This window comes from Lepisosteus oculatus, chromosome 7, assembly GCF_040954835.1.
Source record: "Lepisosteus oculatus isolate fLepOcu1 chromosome 7, fLepOcu1.hap2, whole genome shotgun sequence".
Taxonomy (NCBI): Eukaryota; Metazoa; Chordata; class Actinopteri; order Semionotiformes; family Lepisosteidae; genus Lepisosteus; species Lepisosteus oculatus.
The window spans coordinates 2303715-2327543 of NC_090702.1; the positions used below are offsets into that span (position 1 = coordinate 2303715).

The 23829-nt window shown below is 54.2% G+C and overlaps 1 protein-coding gene across 4 annotated transcripts; it reads right to left on the reverse strand.

The window, feature by feature from the left end:
* Positions 1-1456: 1456 nt before the first annotated feature.
* On the reverse strand, positions 1457-23829 carry c7h12orf56 (chromosome 7 C12orf56 homolog). Of its 4 annotated transcripts, XM_069192003.1 has the most exons (13): positions 23146-23827; positions 19834-19957; positions 18996-19065; positions 16020-16272; positions 14837-14922; positions 14365-14509; positions 13542-13648; positions 12708-12797; positions 9754-9877; positions 8230-8298; positions 6458-6535; positions 3170-3348; positions 1458-2749 (listed from the first exon to the last, which is right to left on the reverse strand). In XM_069192003.1, exons 1-13 carry the CDS (start codon positions 23395-23397, stop codon positions 2527-2529), a joined length of 1800 nt encoding a protein of 599 aa, XP_069048104.1. In that variant the 5' UTR covers positions 23398-23827; the 3' UTR covers positions 1458-2526. The 4 variants fall into 4 exon arrangements, with proteins under 4 accessions (XP_069048106.1, XP_069048104.1, XP_069048107.1 ...); XM_069192005.1 differs by lacking the exon at positions 12708-12797 and having other exon boundaries at positions 1457-2749; positions 23146-23829; XM_069192004.1 differs by lacking the exon at positions 6458-6535 and having other exon boundaries at positions 1459-2749; positions 23146-23825.

Here is a 23829-nt window from a genome sequence, read left to right on the forward strand (position 1 = left end):
CCGAAACGCCGCGTTTTCTCTCTTCTCCTTTTCAGCAGGGAATAAACTCGCTACTTGCTCCTCGGCAGACTACGCGTGCTTGACGCAGCCACCCACCTGAACTACTTAAGAAATCGACGCGTTCATTTTTAGTTCATGGTAGCGGCGGAGCCCGAGCCCCCGTCCGGTGCAGGCGCAACAGGACACCGGTCCTTTCAGACAGACCCAGAAGCCAATTAACCTACCACCAAACCAGAGCTCCTGGAGGAAACCTACGTGAACGCGGAGTGAACATGCAAACTCCACACAGACAGCACCTCAGGTATCGAGTATAATGATGCCTATTCCATGGAAATTGGTGCCCAAATTTGTAATTTGCCGTTTTTAATATTCCAATCTTCATTTCATTTTGAAGCTGGGATCAAATGAATGCCGCAAGTGAACTAATCCATCTGTTAAAAAAAATCTTCTTTGTGTTTGTAAGATACACTGGAATACCTCCAAAGTGATCATTTTTGCCGGGCATCATTTTATAATCCACTTTGCATATATGTTTTTACACAAAGTGAAATTAAGAAAGTGTTCTGTATAGGAGGAAAGTCTGTTTTATTCAAATACAATATCTGCACCACTGTACCAACCATCATCAGATGTGATTGTATCAACAGCCAGCCGGATACAAGACTCAAGTGAATCTCAGGTGAAGTACTCCGATCAGAGCTCCCGGTCTTGATGTAGTGGTAAAATTGAGAGGGTGTGCCATTTCTCTGATAACTGCAACAGAAACCACCCTGGTCCGGCTGTGATGGTGGATTTGGCATAACCAGAGGTCAACCAGCAGTGTCTGCTGAGTCCTTCCCTAAGTAAAGATGGATCACTGAGGCAGGTGAAGGTACAGTCCAGCCCAGAGGCTCAGGGGCCCAGAGGGTCAGAGCTCATCCTTGTTTCCCCAGAGTGCAGACTGCTAAGCGCACTAGAGAGCACATGACTCCCCCCCGGAGACCCCAGTACGTTGCAGGGATGTGATCCCACTGACATAGCAGGGCAGACCGGAGCCCCTGGGATACAGGACCTCCCTCAAGTACAGCAGCACTGTCTGCAGCAGGGACTCGAACCCGCAACCCACCAGAGACCTGCTGTACCACCTGCACTACACTCTTCCCTGTCGATCAGTAGGCTGTGTCCGCAGCAGGGACTCAAACCCGCAACCCACCAGAGACCTGCTGTGCCCCCTGCGCTACACTCTTCCCTGTCGATCAGTAGGCTGTGTCCGCAGCAGGGACTCAAACCCGCAACCCACCAGAGACCTGCTGTACCCCCTGCGCTACACTCTTCCCTATCAATCAGTAGGGTGTGTTAAATATACAGCCGGGCGGACCGGAACCCCTGGGGTACAGGACCTCCCTCGAGTACAACAGCAGTGTCTGCAGCAGGGACTCGAACCTGCAACCTCTTTGGTTACGACCTCAGAAGCTCACTCACGCCCTTGACCCTGTGCTGCCCCTCCCCTCCCTCCACCAGCCTCACAGAGAGACAGTTTTCACTTCTTTAGCAACCTCTCCTGCAGAGCCCCAACTCCAGACGACCAGCGATTCCCCACTCTCCCTGGTAATCACTCCACACAACCAGTAAAGCACAAGCAACTGGACTTCGGACAAAGGACAAGATTTATAGGATGGCTACCTAGTCACTTTATAGGATGGCTACCTAGGACTTAACAGACCAAATCTGTATATTGTTAACAAAAGCAGTGTTTTAAACACAACCAGCGTTTTACAGATGCTTCCATTAACAGCTGGACTACACAGAAAGCACAGGCGTAAGGTGACACATGTCGTGACTGCATGATCATGGTGTGATGCAAGAGATACACAAAAAACAGTCCTTCAGATTTAAACCTCAAGAAGCACCGCACACGTCTCGCAGAACTCCGAGAAAGCTGCAAAAATCGGGACATTTTTATTTCCATTTGCCTGCTGTGTCGTCTCTTGCTTCTGACACTCGGTTTCACAGTTCCTTACGTCCGACAGCGTTGGCGTATACTGTTAATTCGCCTCACGAGGGCTTGAGAAGAGATCGGGGTGCTGAGAATGTGCAGGTTGTTTTCACTATCATCATAATCATAATGAATAAATCATTACAATTTATATGGCGCTCTTCTGGACTCTCCAATCAAGGCTCAGGGGGATCCCCTCCACCCCCACCAGTGTGCAGCCCCACCTGGATGATGCTCCAGTCCTCTCACACACACCAGCTCTCAGTGGGGAGGAGAGCAGAGGGATGGAGCCAGTTCAGAGAGGGGGGTTATTAGGAGGCCATGAGGGGTAAAGGCCAGGGGGGGAATTTGACCAGGACACTGGGGTAACACCCCTACTCTTGTCGAGAGACACCCCGGGATTGTTAATGACCACAGAGAGTCAGGACCTCGGTTTGACGTCTCATCTGAAGGGCGGCACCTATGAAGAATCCCCTGCGTCATGACAGCCGGCGAGGTGTCGGCGTCTCTGCGGCCCAACTCTCCGCCCCCCTCCCCTCGGCTGTAGCCCGTCACGGGTGCCCCCCCCGGTGGGCGTGGCTCAGGGGACCCCGGAGGACGGACCCCCGGCGCTCCTCGCTGCGGGCTTCTCCGAAGTCACCCCCGCTGGCCGGAGCCTGCCGAGAGCCGTGCTCCACCAGGAGCAGGACCTGGCGGATCAGCTGGAGAGTGGGGGGGGTGATGGGATAGCAGGGGGGCAGCTTGTCTTCAGCGGATGAGAGCTGGATGTAATACCTGAGGGCACAGACAGGGATGATCTTATAGGACACAGACAGGGATGATCTTATAGGACACAGACAGGGATGATCTTGTGGGTCACAGACAGGGATGATCTTATAGGACACAGACAGTGATGATCTTATAGGACACAGACGGGGATGATCTTATAGGACACAGACAGGGATGATCTTACAGGACACAGACGGGGAACGATCTTATAGGACACAGAAGGGGAACGATTTTATAGGACACAGACAGGGACACAGACAGACGCGAGCCTGTTCTTTCAGCTCGTTTTCCGTCAGCCACTCGTGTTTCCCTCCTTCGTGGGCCTTACCAATTTCCTAGGCCCCTGGGCCCTGTGCCTGCAGAGCCCCATGGGAAATCCGGCCACCCACCCACCCCGTATGGAGGGTGGCTTGCCGGGTCGCTCACCTGAACTCCTCTCTGTACTCAGCCCGGATGAAATCGGCAAAGGCGCTGCTGTGCTGGAGACAGGAATGCAGGATGTAGCAGCGCTGGTACAGCAGTACAGCCTGTGCAGGGAGGAGTGGGCAATGCGCGGAAGAAAGGGCGTCGACCACCTGCTTCGCCACGTCACCTATGAAGCACACCTGCGCAAACAGAAGAGAAAATGACACTTCCTCCCTTTCCCCTGTCCTGTGTGCTTATAAGGCTGTCATCTTCCACAGGGAATACGACAAGGGGGGGCTGATATGCAGCCAGCCAGCAGATGGCTTCAGAATCAACGGCGCAGCCCAGACCACACTGAAGCCGGACACGGCGTGGAAGCGGATTGAAAAACTGGGCGCACTTCTTTACACAGAGGGCGGCGGGGGAGTGGAACGAGCGGCCCCAGCCGCCGGGGAGCGTTCTTTCCGGACCCTACGCAGACGGCACGATCCGGGGTCGAGTGAGAAGACACTGGGGGGCACGCAGGAGACGGGGATGAGAGCAGGGGGGGGGCGTGTCCACGGAGCGGGGAGGTGTGGCAGGAGTCGGAAGGGGAGATCCAAAACGGGGGGCAGAAGTCCAAACCGGGCCATCCATCCGGAGACAGACGATTCAAACCAGAACCGGGTCGGAAACTGTCAGCGGAACGGGAACAGGAACAGAAACGAAGACCTTGACGGGCCAGGTCCCAGGCTCGCCTGGTAGAGCCCGGATTAGCGTCAGCGTCTGGCTTTTAAGGGGGAACTGAAAGGGGGGGGGGGGATGAAACTGACGAGGAAGGGTGTGGAGCGCCCCTGAAGAGGAGGGGTTTGCGATCGCGACACCAGCCCTGTGGTTGAAGTCGACATCCCAGCTCCTCTGGAGACACAGCTGGATGAGGTGCGCGGGGGTGGGGAACGAGCTGCCCAGCCCTGTGGTTGAAGCCGATACCCCGGCTTCTCTCCAGACACAGCTGGGTGAGCTCCTCCAGTCAGGACAGGAGGCTCTCCTGTACGCAGAGGGGGGTGGGGGTGGGGAACAAGCTGCCCAGCCCTGTGGTTGAAGCCGATACCCTGGCTTCTCTACAGACACAGCTGGGTGAACTCCTCCAGTCAGGACAGGAGGGTCTACTGTACACAGAGGGTGGTGGGGGTGGGGAACAAGCTGCCCAGCCGTGTGGTTGAAGCCGATACCCTGTCTTCTCTCCAGACACAGCTGGGCGAGCTCCTCCAGTCAGGACAGGAGGCTCTCCTGTACGCAGAGGGGGTTGGGGGTGGGGAACAAGCTGCCCAGCCCTGTGGTTGAAGCCGATACCCTGGCTTCTCTACAGACACAGCTGGGTGAGCTCCTCCAGTCAGGACAGGAGGGTCTACTGTACACAGAGGGTGGTGGGGGTGGGGAACAAGCTGCCCAGCCGTGTGGTTGAAGCCGATACCCTGTCTTCTCTCCAGACCCAGCTGGGTGAGCTCCTCCAGTCAGGACAGGAGGCTCTTCTGTACACAGAGGGTGGTGGGGGTGGGGAACAAGCTGCCCAGCCCTGTGGTTGAAGCCGATACCCCGGCTTCTCTCCAGACACAGCTGGGTGAGCTCCTCCAGTCAGGACAGGAGGCTCTTCTGTACACAGAGGGGGTGGGGGTGGGGAACGAGCTGCCCAGCCCTGTGGTTGAAGCCGATACCCCGGCTTCTCTCCAGACACAGCTGGGTGAGCTCCTCCAGTCAGGACAGGAGGCTCTACTGTACACAGAGGGTGGTGGGGGTGGGGAACAAGCTGCCCAGCCCTGTGGTTGAAGCCGATACCCTGGCTTCTCTCCAGACACAGCTGGGTGAGCTCCTCCAGTCAGGACAGGAGGGTCTACTGTACACAGAGGGTGGTGGGGGTGGGGAACAAGCTGCCCAGCCCTGTGGTTGAAGCCAATACCCCGGCTTCTCTCCAGACACAGCTGGGTGAGCTCCTCCAGTCAGGACAGGAGCCTCTCCTGTACACAGAGGGGGGTGGGGGTGGGGAACAAGCTGCCCAGCCCTGTGGTTGAAGCCGATACCCCGGCTTCTCTCCAGACACAGCTGGGTGAGCTCCTCCAGTCAGGACAGGAGGCTCTTCTGTACGCAGAGGGGGGTGGGGGTGGGGAACAAGCTGCCCAGCCCTGTGGTTGAAGCCAATACCCTGGCTTCTCTCCAGACACAGCTGGGTGAGCTCCTCCAGTCAGGACAGGAGGCTCTTCTGTACGCAGAGGGGGGTGGGGGTGGGGAACAAGCTGCCCAGCTGTGTTGTTGAAGCCGATACCCTGGCTTCTCTACAGACACAGCTGGGTGAGATGCTGAGACTATCTAGTGACTACGTACCAGTCAGACGTTTTCCCAGTTGTCTAGATGCAATGCAATCTTACTTTGTATGTTGCCACACTGTTAAACACTTACAGTATTAATACAGACTGTAGTATGGTCAATCCATTATTTATCATGAATAAATCATAGATGAGGTCCGAGGGCGGGGCGGTGGCTCTGTGGCTCAGGATCTGTGGCTGGGAGGTTGCCGGTTCGAATCCCGCGGCCCAGCAGAGGAATCCTACTCCGTGGGGCCCCTGAGCGAGGCCCTTCACCCCAGCTGCTCCAGGGGTGCTGTATAAATGGCCGACCCTGCGCTCTGACCCCCAGCTTCTCTCTCCCTGTCTGTGTGTCTCCTGGAGAGCAGGCTGGGGTCTGAGAAAAGACACATTCCTCATGCGAGACACTGTATCCGGACAACAGAGTGATCTTATACCGAGTTTAGACCAGGGGCGGAGGGCTGGCTCTGTGGCTCACGACCTGCGCCTGTGGCTGGGAGGTTGCCGGTTCGAATCCCGTGGCCCAGCAGTGGAATCCTACTCCCTTGGGGCCCCCTGAGCGAGGCCCTTCACCCCAGCTGCTCCAGGGGCGCCGTATAAATGGCCGACCCTGCGCTCTGACCCCCAGCTTCTCTCTCCCTGTCTGTGTGTCTCCTGGAGAGCAGGCTGGGGTCTGAGAAAAGACACATTCCTCAGGCAAGACATTGTATCTGGCCAATAGAGTGACCTGATCTTATCAGGAAGCAGCCTAGGAATTGCACCCAGGGCCCCAGAATCTCCTCCTTAACGCTTCCTTAACTACGAAGTACAAAATGAACACGATCGTGGTGCCAAGGTGATGCCCCACACCACTGGAGAAAAGGGAGGTGATGGAGGCGGACCCTGTCCCAGCAGGCAGTGGGGGCAGACTGGTCAGACACCCCCCCACCCAGCGGAGATGCGTGAGGGAGGGGCTGCCGAGCGGACTCACCGCAGAGGGCTGTGCCTGGAGGGTCTTCAGGACCCACCCCACTGTCAGCGACGGCTCCGCCGCGGGGGGGCGGCCTCCCTGTGTGGGGGGATGAAACATGCACCGGACGTGAGCGACGGGGGCAGGGGGACGCGTCCGAGCAACACAGGGGACCGCGAGTCGTTTTAAATCCCACAATTCTCCCTCAGGGCGGTTCCGGGTTCATGGTGCCCTGCTTAAAAAAATCGTAAGCCCTAGGCACTGTGCCCGCAGCGCCTCAAGGGCACCCGGCGCTGGTGGGACCTGCTGTCTGCTCAAGGAGGTCAGACGCGACGAGCTCTTTACCCACTAAAGACCCACCGATGTTTCCGGCCGGCGCTGCGAGTCTGTGAAGGACTGCAGTGACGGGATAACCGCCGCAAGAGGGCGCCCAAGCCACGAAAACCACTGGCTGGATTATTGTTTAATAATAATAATAATAATAATAATAATTGCTTACACTTATATAGCGCTTTTCTGGACACTCCACTCAAAGCGCTTTACAGGTAATGGGGACTCCCCTCCACCACCACCAATGTGCAGCCCCACCTGGATGATGCGACGGCAGCCATAGTGCGCCAGAACGCTCCCCACACAGCAGCTCTCAGTGGGGAGGAGAGCAGAGTAATGAAGCCAATTCATAGAGGGGGATTATTAGGAGGCCATGATTGGTGAGGGCCAATTGGAAATTTGGCCAGGACACCGGGGTTACACCCCTACTCTTTTCGAGAAGCGCCCTGGGATTTTTAATGACCACAGAGAGTCAGGACCTCGGTTTTACGTCTCATCCGAAGGACGTTAATTAAACGAAACGTGTTTGTGTGTGTGTGTGTGCATCTTCAGGGTGTGCCAGCGTACAGTAAATGGAGAGAGGGGGTTTAGAGGCTGTCTTCTTGTCTGGGGCGGGAGGGTGAGGTCTGGTGGAAGATAGCTGCTGATTTCACGGGTTAACGGAAATCGTTGATCATTGAGAAGCACTGTACAATTGGAAATCAAAATAACAGGGAGGTTCAGAGTGGTTTACTGTATGAGCCCAATTACAGAAAGCAGGCAGACTCAGTGAGCCTGACCTGTGTTTGCCCTGTGTTCACTACAGGGTGTTTGTTACTGCTGGGTCCCCAGGACTGGATTTTAAACACATTAAAAGTGTTTTTTAAATGTACTGGGACCTCTTGAGCGGTCACTCACCTGAACACTTGCTGGGCTCTGTGATCTTGGGTTCGAGCCTGGGCCAAGCCCCTAACCAGCTGTGACCAGGATTGTTCAAAGGGTAGAGGGCAAATCGGCCGAGAGTGGGGTATAGATTGCTCGCTCGGGAATCTCTTTGCAACAACACTGCCCCCCTGTGGACTCCTGAGTGCTGGCAGGGAGGTGGTGCCGCCGGTGAGTGGCGTGTCTCTCCTCCAATCAGTGGCTCAGAGGTGGGCGGGGCTGGGGGAAACTCCGCCCACGCCCCCTGATTCTCCCCCGTGTGCAGCGGCAGGGTTCTCAGCTGCCAGCCAAGACATTTTATACCAAAACAATTAAAAAATGAGAATTTTCTCTCTCGTTCCCGGCTCATTTTACTCCTAGAGCCCCTACACCCGCCGAGCGGAGGCAGAGACCACGTCCTCCAAACGATATACCATCCGATTTGTTTTTTCCCCGCACCGTGAATCCTGGAAGGGATTTGGGACGTCCCACCGGAGACCTCCGGGTTATCCAGCGCCCGGAGTGGGCGTGAGCCGCCCCAGAGCACCACGCACGCTACCCACCTGATGGGAGAGGACGAGGACCTCGTAGACCAGCGCCGCCGCCGCTTCCCAGAATTCCGTTCGGAGGCCCTGCGACGGCAGCGCAGAACGGTCAGGGGAGCGGGCAGTTCCCACACCGGCCGCGTTAACGGCGAGCCGAAGCGTTTGCTCTCCGGCGCAAGCTACGCCGACCTTGAGCGGGTGTGTGGGGAGGCCGTGGTGAAGGTCAGGCCCTGTAGGGGTCTCTGGTGAGGATCCCTGGTGCACCGACACTCTGAGCTCGTGTGTGAGGTGCCTGTCCTTTTTTTCCATTTGCATGAATGTGACTTTCAGCTATACTCCGTGCACCAGCCTTTAGTGAAAGTGTGTTCCTTGCACAAGACTTTGGTGTGCCCGTGCACCTTGCACAAATCTTTTGGTGTGCGTGTGCACTTTTCACAGCTTTGGTGAGTGTGTGCACCCTTCACAACTTTGTTGTGTACGCGCCTCGCAGAAGGCAAAGGGATGTGTATGTTTCTTGCACAAGACCTTGGTGAGTGTGTGTGCATATCGCACGAGACTTAAGTGCACATGTGCTCCTTGCACAAGACTTTGGTGTGTCCGTGCACCTTGCACAAATCTTTGGTGTGCGTGTGCACTTTTCACAGCTTTGGTGAGTGTGTGCACCTTTCACAACTTTGTTGTGTATGCGCCTCGCAGAAGGCAAAGGGATGTGTATGTTTCTTGCACAAGACTTTGGTGAGTGTGTGTGCATATCGCACGAGACTTTAGTGTACATGTGCTCCTTGCACAAGATTCTGGTGCGTGTGTGTGACGGCTATTGTTAACATGAATAGACAAAAAATAAAATTTCTTGCACTGGAAATTATTGAGCAGGTTTAAAAATTTTAAAAGCAGAACACAAACTCTGAAGCCCATCATAGTGTACTAAACTCTGTTAATGCTTACAAACCTCCACTTTGTACTGTATGAGTCAGATACAGTATTCAAACATTCCTTTCTTTTTAACTTAAGTGTTTGCACTGAACCCACTAATGGGACGTTAATCATTTTACGCACTAGACAAAATAGCAGAGCCGGGGAAAAATATCTATGATCTATAAAATAATCACTGAAAAAATCTAGAACAGTCCAGCATCTTTACAGGAAGGAGGCTGAACTGCTCATTCGTGCAGCAGTGAGGAACTGGTTGAGACTAGCCCAGCGGTTCCCAGTCCTGGTGCTGGTGATCCACACACCTGCTGGTTTCTGCTCCAGTCCAGCCCTGAGCTACACCATCAAACCCTCCGCTGACTTAATACTAAGATTAATCTGAGCTGTTTATTCTGTGGTCTTAAACACGTTGGAGCTCTAACTGTGGTGTTTTGTAAGTGAAATAAAACTTGTGACCCGAAATAAATATTCCAATGGAATCAATTAAGATCAATTAAGGCTTCGATTATCTAGTGCGGGTGGGCTGAACTGAAAAACCAGCAGGTGTGTGCGGGTTTCGCCACAACCGGGACTGGGAACCACTGGGGTAGACTAACGTCCCACGGCTCTTACCTCCACGCCCTGAGGACTGGGAATCGGGGATGTTCCTGTGAGTCTGGAGTCTGGCAGTGATGGGATATTTCCAGTCAGAGGCTCACAGACTAAAGTCATTAACAGCCTCTGTGTCGACGAACCTCTGTAAAAGAAAAGGGTGAGAAAAAACCAGAAGTGAAACTATATAGAAAACAAAAATTTAATAATAATAATTTACACTTCTACAGCGCCTGTCTGGACCCTCCACTCCGAGCTCTTCCCAGGTCAGGGGGAATCCCACTACCCCCACCAGTGTGCAGCCCCACCTGGATGATGCTCCAGTCCTCTCACACACACCAGCTCTCAGTGGGGAGGAGAGCAGAGGGATGGAGCCAGTTCAGAGAGGGGGGTTATTAGGAGGCCATGAGGGGTAAAGGCCAGGGGGGGAAATTTGGCCAGGACACTGGGGTGACACCCCTACTCTTGTCGAGAGACACCCTGGGATTGTTAATGACCACAGAGAGTCAGGACCTCGGTTTGACGTCTCATCCGAAGGACGGCGCCTGTTTACAGTCTAGTGTCCCCGTCACTATACTGGGGCATGAGGACCCACACAGACCGCAGGGTGAGCGCCCCCTGCTGGCCCCACTCACACCTCTCCCAGCAGCAGCCTAGCAACTGAGGTCTGACCACCCTCACTTCTAAAATCCGAAAGGCTTGTTTTTGCAAAAAGCCGAACTGACCCTCGTTGGGTCGTAAACTCTAACTTTGCCGAGACACCAGACGAACAACAAGGCTACGAGGCTACCGAGCTTGTATTGTATGGTGTTATTCGTGCGCTTCTTTACTGGAAAACTACCGCAGGGATGTACTCTGCTCAAACCCGGGACATACTCAGCCTAAAAAAGGAAATTCCTAAAAACCAAAACAACTAAAGCCTAAAAAGCAGGACTCACATTCTGGGTGCTCCAGATCGAGCTTGCTGTCTGTCAGCATGGATAATCACCATGGCCACATCTGATCCTTGTCTTATCTTTGGGTCTATCGGCCACGCACGATTTGAATTACCCCTGGGTGAGTTAACGAGCCCACAAATCCGGGAACCCGATCTGCTGGTTTCTAGTGTCTGGCCCGTGGTGTGGTGTCAGTGATTCCTCTATTCCTCCTCTCCCTGTTCCCTGGGGAGTTAAGGAACTCCACTGCCAAACATGGCAGATGCACAACGAGGCCAGATCCAGTGGGGCCAGCAAGGGGCGCTCACCCTGCGGTCTGTGTGGGTCCTCATGCCCCAGTATAGTGACGGGGACACTAGACTGTAAACAGGCGCCGTCCTTCAGATGAGACGTAAAACCGAGGTCCTGACTCTCTGTGGTCATTAACAATCCCGGGGCGTTTCTCGAAAAGAGTAGGGGTGTCACCCCAGCGTCTTGGTCAAATTTCCCATTGGCCCTGACCAATCATGGCCTCCTAATAATCCCCCTCTATGAACTGGCTTCATTACTCTGCTCTCCTCCCCACTGAGAGCTGGTGTGTGGGGAGCGTTCTGGCGCACTATGGCTGCCGTCGCATCATCCAGGTGGGGCTGCACACTGGTGGGGGTGGAGGGGATCCCCATTACCTGTAAAGCGCTTTGAGTGGAGTTTCCAGAAAAGCGCTATATAAGTGTAAGCAATTATTATTATTATTATTATTATTATTATTATTATTATTACAAGGAAGCCAGAGATTTCAGCGGCAGCCTGAAGCTCTCGCATTGCTCGTTGAGAAACCTGCTTGTCAGATCTGGTGTGCCAGCACCTCACTTGAGCCTGTGTGTCCAGATTCCGCCCACCGGGTCTCAAACGAGGAACCGTAGGCTGTTTCAGAAAAGCCGAGCAAATGTCACAATGCGCTTTTTATTACATCTTTTTCGTGGGAGAGAAATTCGGCCGAGATCGGCCGAGACTTGTCAAGGGCGGGTGGGGGCAAATATGAGATCACAAGGGGCTGTAATACACTTATACAGCCCCTGTCTGGACCCTCCACTCAGAGCTCTTTCCAGGTCAGGGGGAATCCCACTACCCCCACCAGTGTGCAGCCCCACCTGGATGATGCTCCAGTCCTCTCCCACACACCAGCTCTCAGTGGGGAGGAGAGCAGAGGGATGGAGCCAGTTCAGAGAGGGGGGTTATTAGGAGGCCATGAGGGGTAAAGGCCAGGGGGGGGAATTTGGTCAGGACACTGGGGTAACACCCCTACTCTTGTCGAGAGACACCCTGGGATTTTTAATGACCACAGAGAGTCAGGACCTCGGTTTGACGTCTCATCTAAAGGACGGCACCTGTTTACAGTCTAGTGTCCCCGTCACTATACTGGGGCATGAGGACCCACACAGACCGCAGGGTGAGCGCCCCCTGCTGGCCCCACTCACACCTCTCCCAGCAGCAGCCTCAGCTTTTCCCAGGAGTCTCCCCTCCAGGTACTGGCCAGGCTCACACCTGCTGGGCTCCAGTGGGGGGTGTGTCAGCTGGGAGCTGCAGGGGGACACAGCTCCTTTGTTATTTCTCAATACGCTCACTTCTTTAATCCTTGATGGCCCGACTTCTTGCATTTGTATAAAGTGGTATTTCTGTGCAGTAGGCCACTCTTCACCCCTGGCTCTTTGACAGAGGATCTCTGGTCACTGGTCCCAGAAACTCTTCCCTTCCTCCTCTGAAGCCCAGTTGGAAAGTCCCTGGGGTTTTCCACTGGCCGGCTGGTGTGTTCAGACCAGGCGCTCGGTGCCCGCAACACACAACACACGAAAATCAACATTTCCCCTGGAACCTGTGTTCTGTCTCATTCAATTCACGCGCTGTTAAAGCCGCCACTGGGGGAACGTTCAACAGCTCAACACAGAAGACAGACAGCAACAACAAGGAAGACAGAACTTCAGGGCTCCGGGAGAGAAGAGGGCTGTTCTACGTTGTGTGAGAATGAGATCTCAGAGGGGCCATCCCTGATCAGGAGCTCACCTCTCGGCAGTCAGTGTCCTGAGACGGGCTGGTTCAGTCTCCATCCCCCTGGACACCTCGGCCAGCGTCTGGACTATGAGTATACCCAACCTGCAGGGGGCAGTGCAACACTGAGCCATCGGCATCTCTCGCCTGCCTTGTCACGCCAGAAACACTGCAGTACTACAGCAAGGGGAGGAGTCTTCCTGTGATCCCCAGCTCTCCCAGGTTCGCTGGGGGTGGGGAAAGTTGGAATTCAGCCCCAATTAACAACTTGTGGCTTTTATTTTAAATGTCTTTTGTATCTGATCATAATTCCTTACACTCATATAGTGCTTTGAAAACTAACACAGTAGATCACTTTTTAAAACAATCTCTCAGACAAGTAACACATAACCATGATTGGTCATTCATTAAAATTAAAAAGCTCAGACACCTTACTCATAACGTGGTATAGATTTACTTCTTAAAATGGAATCTCAGACATTACTGTTATTGATTACTTATGAAGATGTAATTGCTCAGTCAAGTTACCCATAAGTGTTATCGATTACTTATTGAAACGTTGATCTCAGACTTGACTTTATAACAGTAACCGATGACTTTTGAACAGGTCATCTCTCAGCTACAGCTCAGGAGGTAATGTAGGGCCCCAGGTCATTGGACAGACTTTCTACTGGTCCAATTTAACACTTAACTGGAACATATTGATCCAATTTACACTCAATTAGACTCATCTGCAGTACCTCCCTCTCCCCTATATACAGTAAGTCTGAGGAACCCTGAGGATGCTGGAGCAGATGGTATTACACAGTATAGAATAGAGATTTTCCACAGACCCATTTCATTACTTACAGCATTTCATCATCTCTGGAGGGTCGGCCTTTTCCCCCGTAAGGAGCCTGAGATTCCCGAGAGACGTCATGGAGCTTGGTGACCAGGAAAGGGAATAATTCCTGGGACTGAAAGAGGGGACACACGTCAGCACAGCTGAGCGGAGAGAGCCGGGCAGCCGGGGGCAGATTCAGGAGGCTCTGGACTTGCAAGCATGAAGACGCGCTTGACTTCGGTTAAGAAACGTTCGCGACTTGAGTAACATCAAATCTTGAGTCGTACGCTGTGGCAGTTTCTCACAGTAATGCTGGGAGTGCAGCCAGTTCAGAGAGGGGGGTTATTAGGAGGCCATGAGGGGTAAAGGCCAAGGGGGAAATTTGGCCAGGACACTGGGGTAACACCCCTACTCTTGTCGAGAGACACCCTGAGATTGTTAATGACCACAGAGAGTCAGGACCTGGGTTTGACGTCTCATCCGAAGGACGGCGCCTGTTTACAGTCTAGTGTCCCCGTCACTATACTGGGGCATGAGGACCCACACAGACCGCAGGGTGAGCGCCCCCTGCTGGCCCCACTCACACCTCTCCCAGCAGCAGCCTCAGCTTTCCCAGGAGTCTCCCCTCCAGGTACTGGCCAGGCTCACACCTGCTGAGCTCCAGTGGGGGGGGCTGCCAACTGGGAGCTGAGGGATGATACAGCTCCTTTGTTATTTCTCAATACGCTCACTTCTTTAATCCTTGATACGCTAACGCTTGATACACTACACTAACTGAAACACCGGTGCGCTCCTCTTCGGGCAGGAGTGCGTCGACGGCAAAAGGAAAACAGAGGGAAGCGCCCTCACTCTCCAGAAGAGCCTCTTGAGGGAGCTGTTTCCCTGAGCTGCTGCCTTCAGCTCCTGGACCAGCAGGTAGGTCTGCTCCTGGGTGTTGTCATCATGCAGAAGTTCGCCGGCCAGCTGGTTGAACAGATGCCCTGCCCGTTCCGAGCTGGAAAAAAAGGGACCAGTGGAGGTCAGGAGACCTGTCCCTCTGTTAAGGGGCCAGGAGAGTGTTTAGATTTCCAAAGGGAAATTGATGTGCTACAGCAGTCCAGCTCAAGACAAGCAAACAACAGACATCAGGATAGATGAAAAATTATACAAAATAAATAAATGAAAATAAATACATAGGTGTGTGCAAAATGTGATGATCATGGTCACTGTAAAAACAATCAAATATGTGCAAAATGTGCATAGGTACTGTATATACAGATTGATCGCCGTCCTTGGCCGCTGTATAGGATGAGCTGCTTCTCGAATGTGCACTCATTCCTACCTGTGCAGGCTCTCTCCATGCGCGGAGGGCGTCGATGACAGGCTGGATCTTCTTCTGTATAGTGGGTCCAGCATTAGGGTGGACTTCTGCACACACAGAGATCAGACATTACAGATGGAGAGCGGACTCCTGCACACACAGAGATCAGACATTACAGGTGGAGAGCGGACTCCTGCACACACAGAGATCAGACATTACAGGTGGAGAGCGGACTCCTGCACACACAGAGATCAGACATTACAGATGGAGAGCGGACTCCTGCACACACAGAGATCACACATTACAGATGGAGAGCGGACTCCTGCACACACAGAGATCACGCATTACAGATGGAGAGCGGACTCCTGCACACACAGAGATCACACATTACAGATGGAGAGCACATTTCTGCAAACACAGATCAGACATCACAGATAGGGAGTGGACTTCTGCAAACACACAGAGGACAGAGATTGCAGAGGAGAGCGGACTTCTGCACACACAGAGATCAGACATCAGAGTTCAAGAGCAATATAACTTTCTGGACAAATACTCTTAGGGGACCCAGGGTATGCATACTTTGGCAGAACTAACAGACGGATGACTCCTTGTATCAGGGGAGCTGACACAAGTTTTCAAAACCCTCAAAGGACCAACAAGGTCAACCCATCAGATTACTTGTGAAAGTATATATAAAACCAAGAACGGGGATTGATGAAGGGTGGCTGGTGTTTCTCTCCAGACACAGCTGGATGAGATTCGTCAATCTGGACAGGAGGCTCCTCTTTACACAAAGGGTGGTGGGAGAGTGGAACAAGCAACCCAGCCGTGTTGTGAGAGCCGATACCCTGGCTTCTCTCCAGACACAGCTGGGTGAGCTCCTCCAGTCAGGACAGGAGGCTCTTCTGTACACAGAGGGGGGTGGGGGTGGGGAACAAGCTGCCCAGCCCTGTGGTTGAAGCCGATACCCTGGCTTCTCTCCAGACACAGCTGGATGAGATCCTCCGGTCAGGGCAGGAAGCTGTTCTTTACACAAAGGGTGGTGGGAGAGTGGAACAAGCAACCCAGCCATGTTGTAAGAGTCGATACCCTGGCTTTGCTCAAGACACAGCTGGACAAGATCCAGGGATCAATTAGCTACCGACTTGGAAAGGGGCCAGCAGGGCCGCGGGGCTGTTATGTCCGATGTCTGATGTCCACTTACTATGACGTAGCTGTCCCAGGTGCTCCTCAGGTGCTGGTAGAAGAGAGAGGAGGCAGACAATGTATACAGGTGCAGCTCCTTCAGCCTCTGCTCCTTCCCTCCTGTCCCGGGCGCGCAGACCGGGGCCGGATCCGGGGGCCCGGGGGCCCCCTCCGCTGAGGCACGGCGGGACCCCAGGCCAGTCAGGTCGGAGGAGGGGTAGGAGGCCGACCTCGTCTGCTTCGTCCTCCCCCCGCCTGCTGCTGCACCCCACCTGGAACATCACGAGGTTACTGTGTTCCAGCACCCCTGATCCCCTAAACCATTAAAGCCCTGAACCCCCAAACCCCTGATCCCCTAAATCAGTAAATCCCTGATCCCCTAAATCAGTAAACCCCTGAACCCCCAAACCCCTGATCCCCTAGATCAGTAAACCCCTGAACCCCTAAACCAGTACACCCCTGAACCCCTAAACCCCTGATCCCCTAAACCAGTAAACCCCTGAACCCCCAAACCCCTGATCCCCTAAATCAGTAAATCCCTGAACCCCCAAACCCCTGATCCCCTAAATCAGTAAATCCCTGATCCCCTAAATCAGTAAACCCCTGAACCCCCAAACCCCTGATCCCCTAGATCAGTAAACCCCTGAACCCCTAAACCAGTAAACCCCGGAACCCCTAAACCAGTACACCCCTGAACCCCTAAACCTCTAAACCATTAAACCCGTGAACCCCTGGACTGCACCACTCAGTGCAGGTCGTGCCCTTCAAGGAGCACACATGGGCTCAATGGGCCTGAGCTCCAGGCTTCTGGCCGTGAAGAGGTCAGAGAGCCCATGACTCGATCCGGGACAGGACACAGCTCACAGGACACAGGACAGGATTAACCCTGGTCCACATGGACACCACTGGGCGCACTGGAGCCCCTGGGGTACAGGAGCTCCCTCAAGTACAGCAGCACTGTCTGCAGTAGGGACTCGAACCCGCAACCCACCAGAGACCTGCTATACCTCCTGCGTTACACCGTTCCCTGTCGATCAGTAGGCTGTGTCCGCAGCAGGGACTCGAACTCGCAACCCACCAGAGACCTGCTGTACCCCCTGCGCTACACCGTTCCCTGTCGATCAGTAGGCTGTGTCCGCAGCAGGGACTCGAACCCGCAACCCACCAGAGACCTGCTGTACCCCCTGCGCTACACTCTTCCCTGTCGATCAGTAGGGTGTGTCTGCAGCAGGGACTCGAACCCGCAACCCACCAGAGACCTGCTGTACCTCCTGTGCTACACTCTTCCCTGTCGATCAGTAGGCTGTGTCCGCAGCAGGGACTCGAACTCGCAACCCACCAGAGACCTGCTGTACCCCCTGTGTTTTCTTCAAGCATTTCTTTTTCTTAAAAGGGATGTCCAGTGTAGGGAAGCACTGGGGGTCTGGTTTCAGTTTCTGGGGTGCTGTATGTGTGGAGTTTGTACGTCTATCGTGTTCATTTGGGTTTCTACCCACAGGCCAAAGCCGTGCTGGCAGGTTAATTGGCGTCTGAGAAAACTTGACCGTGGTGTGATCGTGTCTGTGTCTGTCCTGTGATGGACTGGCGTCCCATCCAGGGTGTACCCTGCCTTGAGCCCGTTGCATGCTGGGATAGGCTCCAGCTCCCCCGCGACCCTGAATTGAATGAAGGATGTAGAAAAAAGGTTCTGCTTCCAATATTTGATGGGGTTAGCTATGGACACATTTCAGCTATAGAAGCAGTAGGGGGAGTGTAATTTGTGCAACTAAAGGTTTATTTTGAACCTGAGCCTAGATCGGCCTAGGCTCTGTAGACCTTCTTTAAACCAGCGGTTGCCAAGACTGAGCAGAGCTTCACCGGCTTCCAGCAGGTAGGAACCATGAGCACCAGGGTGAGGTTAATCTCTAGGGGTGTCATTAAATATTAATTGTACCCAAGGGGCATCATTCACCACACAGCCGACAGCAGTAGAAATTCTAACCTGACGCCGTGCTGCTGTTTCCTAAATTAAAGGCTAATTAAGAGGAGCTAGTCCCTGAAGCTAGATTATGTTTGCAGTGATAACGATGGCAGCCCATCCTCTCCATACTAGATCTGTTCACTGCTGAGAGAGTATGTCTGGTGGAAAACTCAAAGGAGGATATTCCCCGAATCCAGGGCTCTGGAAATAACATCCGTCCTTTTTTTTTTTATCCAGGACAAGGTCCCAGCAAGCGACAGGAAGCAAGGCAGGACACCACCTGGACGGGACGCCAGTCTCCGTCGCAGCGGGAAGCGATTTGTTTGGTCCTCCTGCATCCTCTGATGCTGTGCTGCGTTTGTGCACGTCCTGCATTGTCGAACCCAGGCTCGCCGTGAGCAGCGGCGGCGGCGGACGCGCAGCCGAGGCGGCCTTTTCGCGGGAGGGACAGTTACTCTCCGACAGCCCCCGGGAGCGGAGCAGGGGTCCCGCCCGGCTGTCGATCACACCCGGAACGCGGACGCGCTCCGCCGCACCGGATTTAACAGCACGGAGAGAGGAGGGGAGGGAAACGAGCACCTTTTCTCTTGTGCGCAGGGCCGCTGTATATCTCTCTCGCCAGAGCGATATTGATCACAGAAATCAAGCCTGTTGTCACGAACCGTATTCCCGCCTGCGCCCTAGTTAAAGCTATCAGCTCTGCTCACGCCCTTTCTACCCTCTCGCCCCTCGCTCACTGTCGAGATCGACTCTAGCCTTTCTGACCTGACTTCCGGATTCCGACCTGTTTTCTCTTCGGCTCTCTCTAGCGGCTATAGGATTTGGATACCTTTCTGACCTGACTTCTGGATCCCCGACCCGGCTCTGTCTCCGGCTCCGGCTCCGGCTCCGCCTAGCGTCTTTGGGATTTGTATACTCTCGACCTGACTCTCCGGAAACCCGACCAAGCCTGCCTGCCTGCCTACCCACTTTGATTTCCCCCTAAGTGGGGACAAATAAGCAGCTACCGATGAGCAGAGAGGTTAATGTCGGTACCTCAGGTGCGGGGCTGTGGCTCTCCGGCCCAGTTTCTCCGTTGGTACTGCCCCAGAAGAGGTGCTGCCCCCTAGGGTTAGGAAACAGAAAGACGGGCGCGTGTCATAATAAAGATGTCAAAGATTTGTCATCATGTCACAATGGGGAGGGCTGGCTTGTGTCTTTTATAGTGGAAGACCATCACAGGACACACACACACACACACACACACACACCAGGGCCAGTTCATCACAGGACACACACATTAACACCAGGGCCAGTCCATCACAGGACACACACAGACACACACACCAGGGCCAGTCCATCACAGGACACACACACACTCACACCAGGGCCAGTCCATCACAGGACACACACAGACACACACTCACACCAGGGCCAGTCCATCACAGGACACACACAGACACACACACACTCACACCAGGGCCAGTCCATCACAGGACACACACACACTCTCACCAGGGCCAGTCCATCACAGGACACACACACACTCTCACCAGGGCCAGTCCATCACAGGACACACACACACACTCACTCCAGGGCCAGTCCATCACAGGACACACACACACTCACTCACTCCAGGGCCAGTCCATCACAGGACACACACACACACACACACACACACACACACACACACACACACACACCAGGGCCAGTTCTCTCAGACACCAATTAACCTGTCCTTGGACTGCGGGAGGAACACACAGAGGAAACCCACACAAGCTCAGGGAGACCATGCAGACTCCACACAGACAGCACCCCAGGAATTGAACCCAGGGCCCCAGTACCGCTGGTCGTCCGTCTGTGGCGGGCTGGGGGCCGTGACGGGAGTCCTTACCGCCCAGCAGAGGAGAGCAGCTCCGGCGCGTCTCGGTCCCGGAGTTGAGAGCCGCGTAGACCACGCGCACGTGCTGGGCGCGCTCCCGGTCGCGGCCGCGCAAGAAAGCCGGGGAATCGCTCACCTGGAAGCCGGCGGAGAGAAACACCTGGATAACTGGATCCGCAACGGAGGAGGTGTCCTGTTTCCTGTTTCCTGTGATGGACTGGCCCTGGTGTGTGTGTGTGTGTGTGTGTGTGTGTGTGTGTGTGTGTGTGTCCTGTGATGGAGTGGCCCTGTGTGTGTGTGTGTGTGTGTGTGTGTGTGTGTGTGTGTCCTGTGTCCTGTGATGGACTGGCCCTGTTGTGAGTGTGTGTGTGTGTGTGTGTGTGTCCTGTGTCCTGTTTCCTGTTTCCTGTGATGGACTGGCCCTGGTGTGTGTGTGTGTGTGTGTGTGTGTGTGTGTGTGTGTGTGTGTGTGTGTGTGTGTGTGTGTGTGTGTGTGTGTGTGTGTGTGTCCTGTGGCCTGTTTCCTGTGTCCTGTGTCCTGTGATGGACTGGCCCTGGTGTGAGTGAGTGAGTGTGCGTGTGTGTATGTCTGTGTGTGTCTGCCCTGTGTCCTGTGTCCTGTGTCCTGTGATGGACTGGCCCTGGTGTGAGGTGAGTGTGTGTGTGTGTGTGTGTGTGTGTGTGTGTGTGTGTGTGTGTGTCTCGTGATTTCATTGTTCGCTGACAAGGGTCGCAGGAGCAGTGTATTCTGGGCTGATCGAGTGTCCTGGCGTTTTTCTGGGCCGGTGATGTGAGAGACGTAAGTAGGAGACAGTGACATCACAGGGAAGGGGTCTCCAGAAGAATCACCCTGCCTGGTAGCTGATAGCTCCTGTCCTCAGGCGTACTGCAGAGCTCAGGCAGCCCAAACTGTCAAGGGAGCCCGCCCAGCACCCTGTGCAGACGGTCTAATCCGGAAGTGTCAAGGAGAGTTCTTCCCATTATCCAGCGGGATGTTGCTGGTCTCCTCCCCCCCCCCCCTTTCTAGACTTCCGGAAACATTCTGCGTTTTGTTTCCTCAGGCACTCTGTCCCCAGCAGGGATCAGGGGGTCGACAGGACACTCAGTGACTGCGCCCGGCCTTAATCGGCTCAATTAGACTTACTGTCGCAGGATAAGCATTGCCACGGGGTAGCTTAAGACATTCCCTGCGGAGTTTCCACCCGCAGGGGCCTGACTCTGAGCTGGGGTCAGCGGCTTGTGTAACTGGATATGGACGTAGCCCACAGTGAGTGTAAGCCAGATTGAGTCTTCTTTCCAGATATAAGACAGTTTCACAAATGAGATGAGGCCAGTCGCTGGTCTTTACTAGCTGCTGTGAAAACCTTTACTAAGGCCTCCTGAGCAGAGGTGTGGTACTATTATAGACCATAATATAATGATAATAATAATAATAATTGACACTTATGTAGCTCTTTTCTGGACTCTCCACTCTGAGCTCCTTCCAGGTCATGGGGAATCCCACTGCCACCACCAGTGTGCAGAGTGATGAAACCAGTTAATAGAGGATTATTAGGAGGCCATGACTGGTACTCCAGTACGACACTGTACTGTATAATACCGTTACTGTATAATAATAATTCCCTATGCTTATACAGATCCTGTCTGGACCATCCACTCCAGAGCTCTGTCCAGGTCAGGGGGAATCCCACTACCCCCACCAGTGTGCAGCCCCACCTGGATGATGCTCCAGTCCTCTCACACACACCAGCTCTCAGTGGGGAGGAGAGCAGAGGGATGAAGCCACAGACACAAACACACACACTCACACCTGAAACAGAAACAGTCCCTGGACTGTGTAAAGGAAACTGGAGCGCCTGGAGGAAACCCCCTCACAAAAATGGGGGAGAGAACATGCAAACTCCACACAGACAGCACCCCAGGAACTGGACCCAGGATCCCAGTGCTGTGAGGCAGCCAGGTTACCCACTGCACCACCAACCAGGAACAGAAAGAAACCAAATTCAGACCAGCAGCTCGATCGTCTAGGGGTGAACGAAGATCTGAGGGTGAGGAAATGGAGATACAGGGTGTTGCAAATCTTTGACGTCCGAAGCAGTCTTTATAGATGTACAAAGAGGGTTTTCCCAGCAAGGGCTAGAGCTCATGAAGGGATTTTTGTGGGAGGGGGGGTTGAGTCGAACGAACAGCCTGCTGGACAAGGGAGACTACCCTTAAGGAGCTTGCCGGCCCTTATTAAGAGCTGTTGCATAAAGACCTTAAAGCAAAACTCAGAGGTGGAATCGAACCCCCCTTTTCTCACAGACAGGAAGATAGGCTCTGAGGCCATCGGGGCCCGATTCCTAAGTCCCAGCTGGAAGGGAGCTATGGCAGACTTTTAGGGTGAAAAGCTGTCTGGCCCAAAATCTGGGATCCAACCTCCCCCAGCCAAAATCCTGGAACAAGGTACAAGGACTAAAAAAGACAATTGAACAAGATTTCTCCCTATGTCCTTGTCTTTGTGCACGTCCGTCTTGCTTTCCTGTCACAGCAATTCAGCACTACATGATGTGTGCGTGCTAAGTACAGTAGCTGATCTCCCTGGGTCTAAGTTTCCCGAACGAGAGGAGACCACGTACTGCTTTTTACTAGCTACTTGCTGTTGAGACGTTATCGCACTGGGCCTTGAAAGGAACCTGGGTGATCATCTCTCAGACACACAGCGGGGCTGCTTGTTCCCCCCTCCTACCACCCGTTGTGCAAAGTCGTCGCGAAGCCGCGGGAGGCCGCGTGCAATGCGCGTACTATCGGGAAGGAGACGGAAGATGGAGACGGCGTTTGAAAAGCGGGATGATTCTTTAAGATCTCATTCGAGATAACACTTGCACGTTGCCGTTTTTGGTACTCTCATGCGCGACTGCTGGGTTTTGCGTTTCCATCGTGATAACGAAGCACCAAGTGCGCCTTTTTTTTTTTAACCGAAGCCGAAACCCAGTTGACGACGATCGTTTCTTTCAACTGTCATTAGGGGTAGCTGCGACAGCGTGCCCCCGGTCCCCAGAGCGACCTCTTTGAAGTCCCCAGGCTGCCGGGACGTCTCGGAGTTCAGCTGCTAAGCGCCGATAAAGCTCACCCGGATTGACACCGTTCTCTGCTTGCGCTCCTAAATCGGCCAACGGTCATAGAAACGCGGCTCAAAACAACACAAAACAAAACAACTCGAGCTACCGAGTCTGTGAGGCGAAGTAACGCGCCCGGGGTACGAGACACCCAGCCGAGTTCTGCCTAGTCAGTCAGAGAGAGCGTTTTCTGCGCGCTTGACACGCCGGGGTGTCGGGGTCTTACCAGCTCGATGCCACGAACGTCCCTGAAACGCACCGCCTCCTGCACGCTCCTCGGGGGGTGGTCGGTGAGGAAGACGCCGTCGCCGCCCAGCACCGCGTACATGAACGCCTTGTTGGCCGTGTCGGAGACGACGACGCACGGCTCGTAAGCCCGGATCTCCTCGTACACCCTCCGCTCGGTGTGCCTCTTGAGGAACGAGTCCAGCCGGCTGTTCCTCGGGCACGGAAAGCGGTCCGCGTAGCTCCCGGCCATGGACGAAGAGAGAAAACGGGGAGGAGGGGAGGGGGAGACCTCCGAAATCTTTCACACCTGTTTCTCAACCGGGTGTCAGGCAGAAGGAGCAGCTTCAGCGCCGGCTAAGCGGAGCTCCGAGTCTCCAGTGTCTTACACCCGGTGACGCGCACGCTCTTCTGATTGGATCGAGACTTTTCGCGCAAAACACGCCCGCAAAATCGGGCACTGCCCCCCGCGCGACCATTCTGTACCCCACGAACACAGGAGTGCACAGGAGGGGCACCCCTCTAAATAGGAGGCGCAGTGTCTCCTCAGGGTCCTGCGTAAAACTGAACCAAGGCGTCTTTTTTTTCCCCGCACAAGAAGCACCTCTGACGGTTACCACTACCTCCAGTGCTTTCCAACGAGCCGAAACACAGGCAACCTTTAACATGAACTAAGCTCCTATTC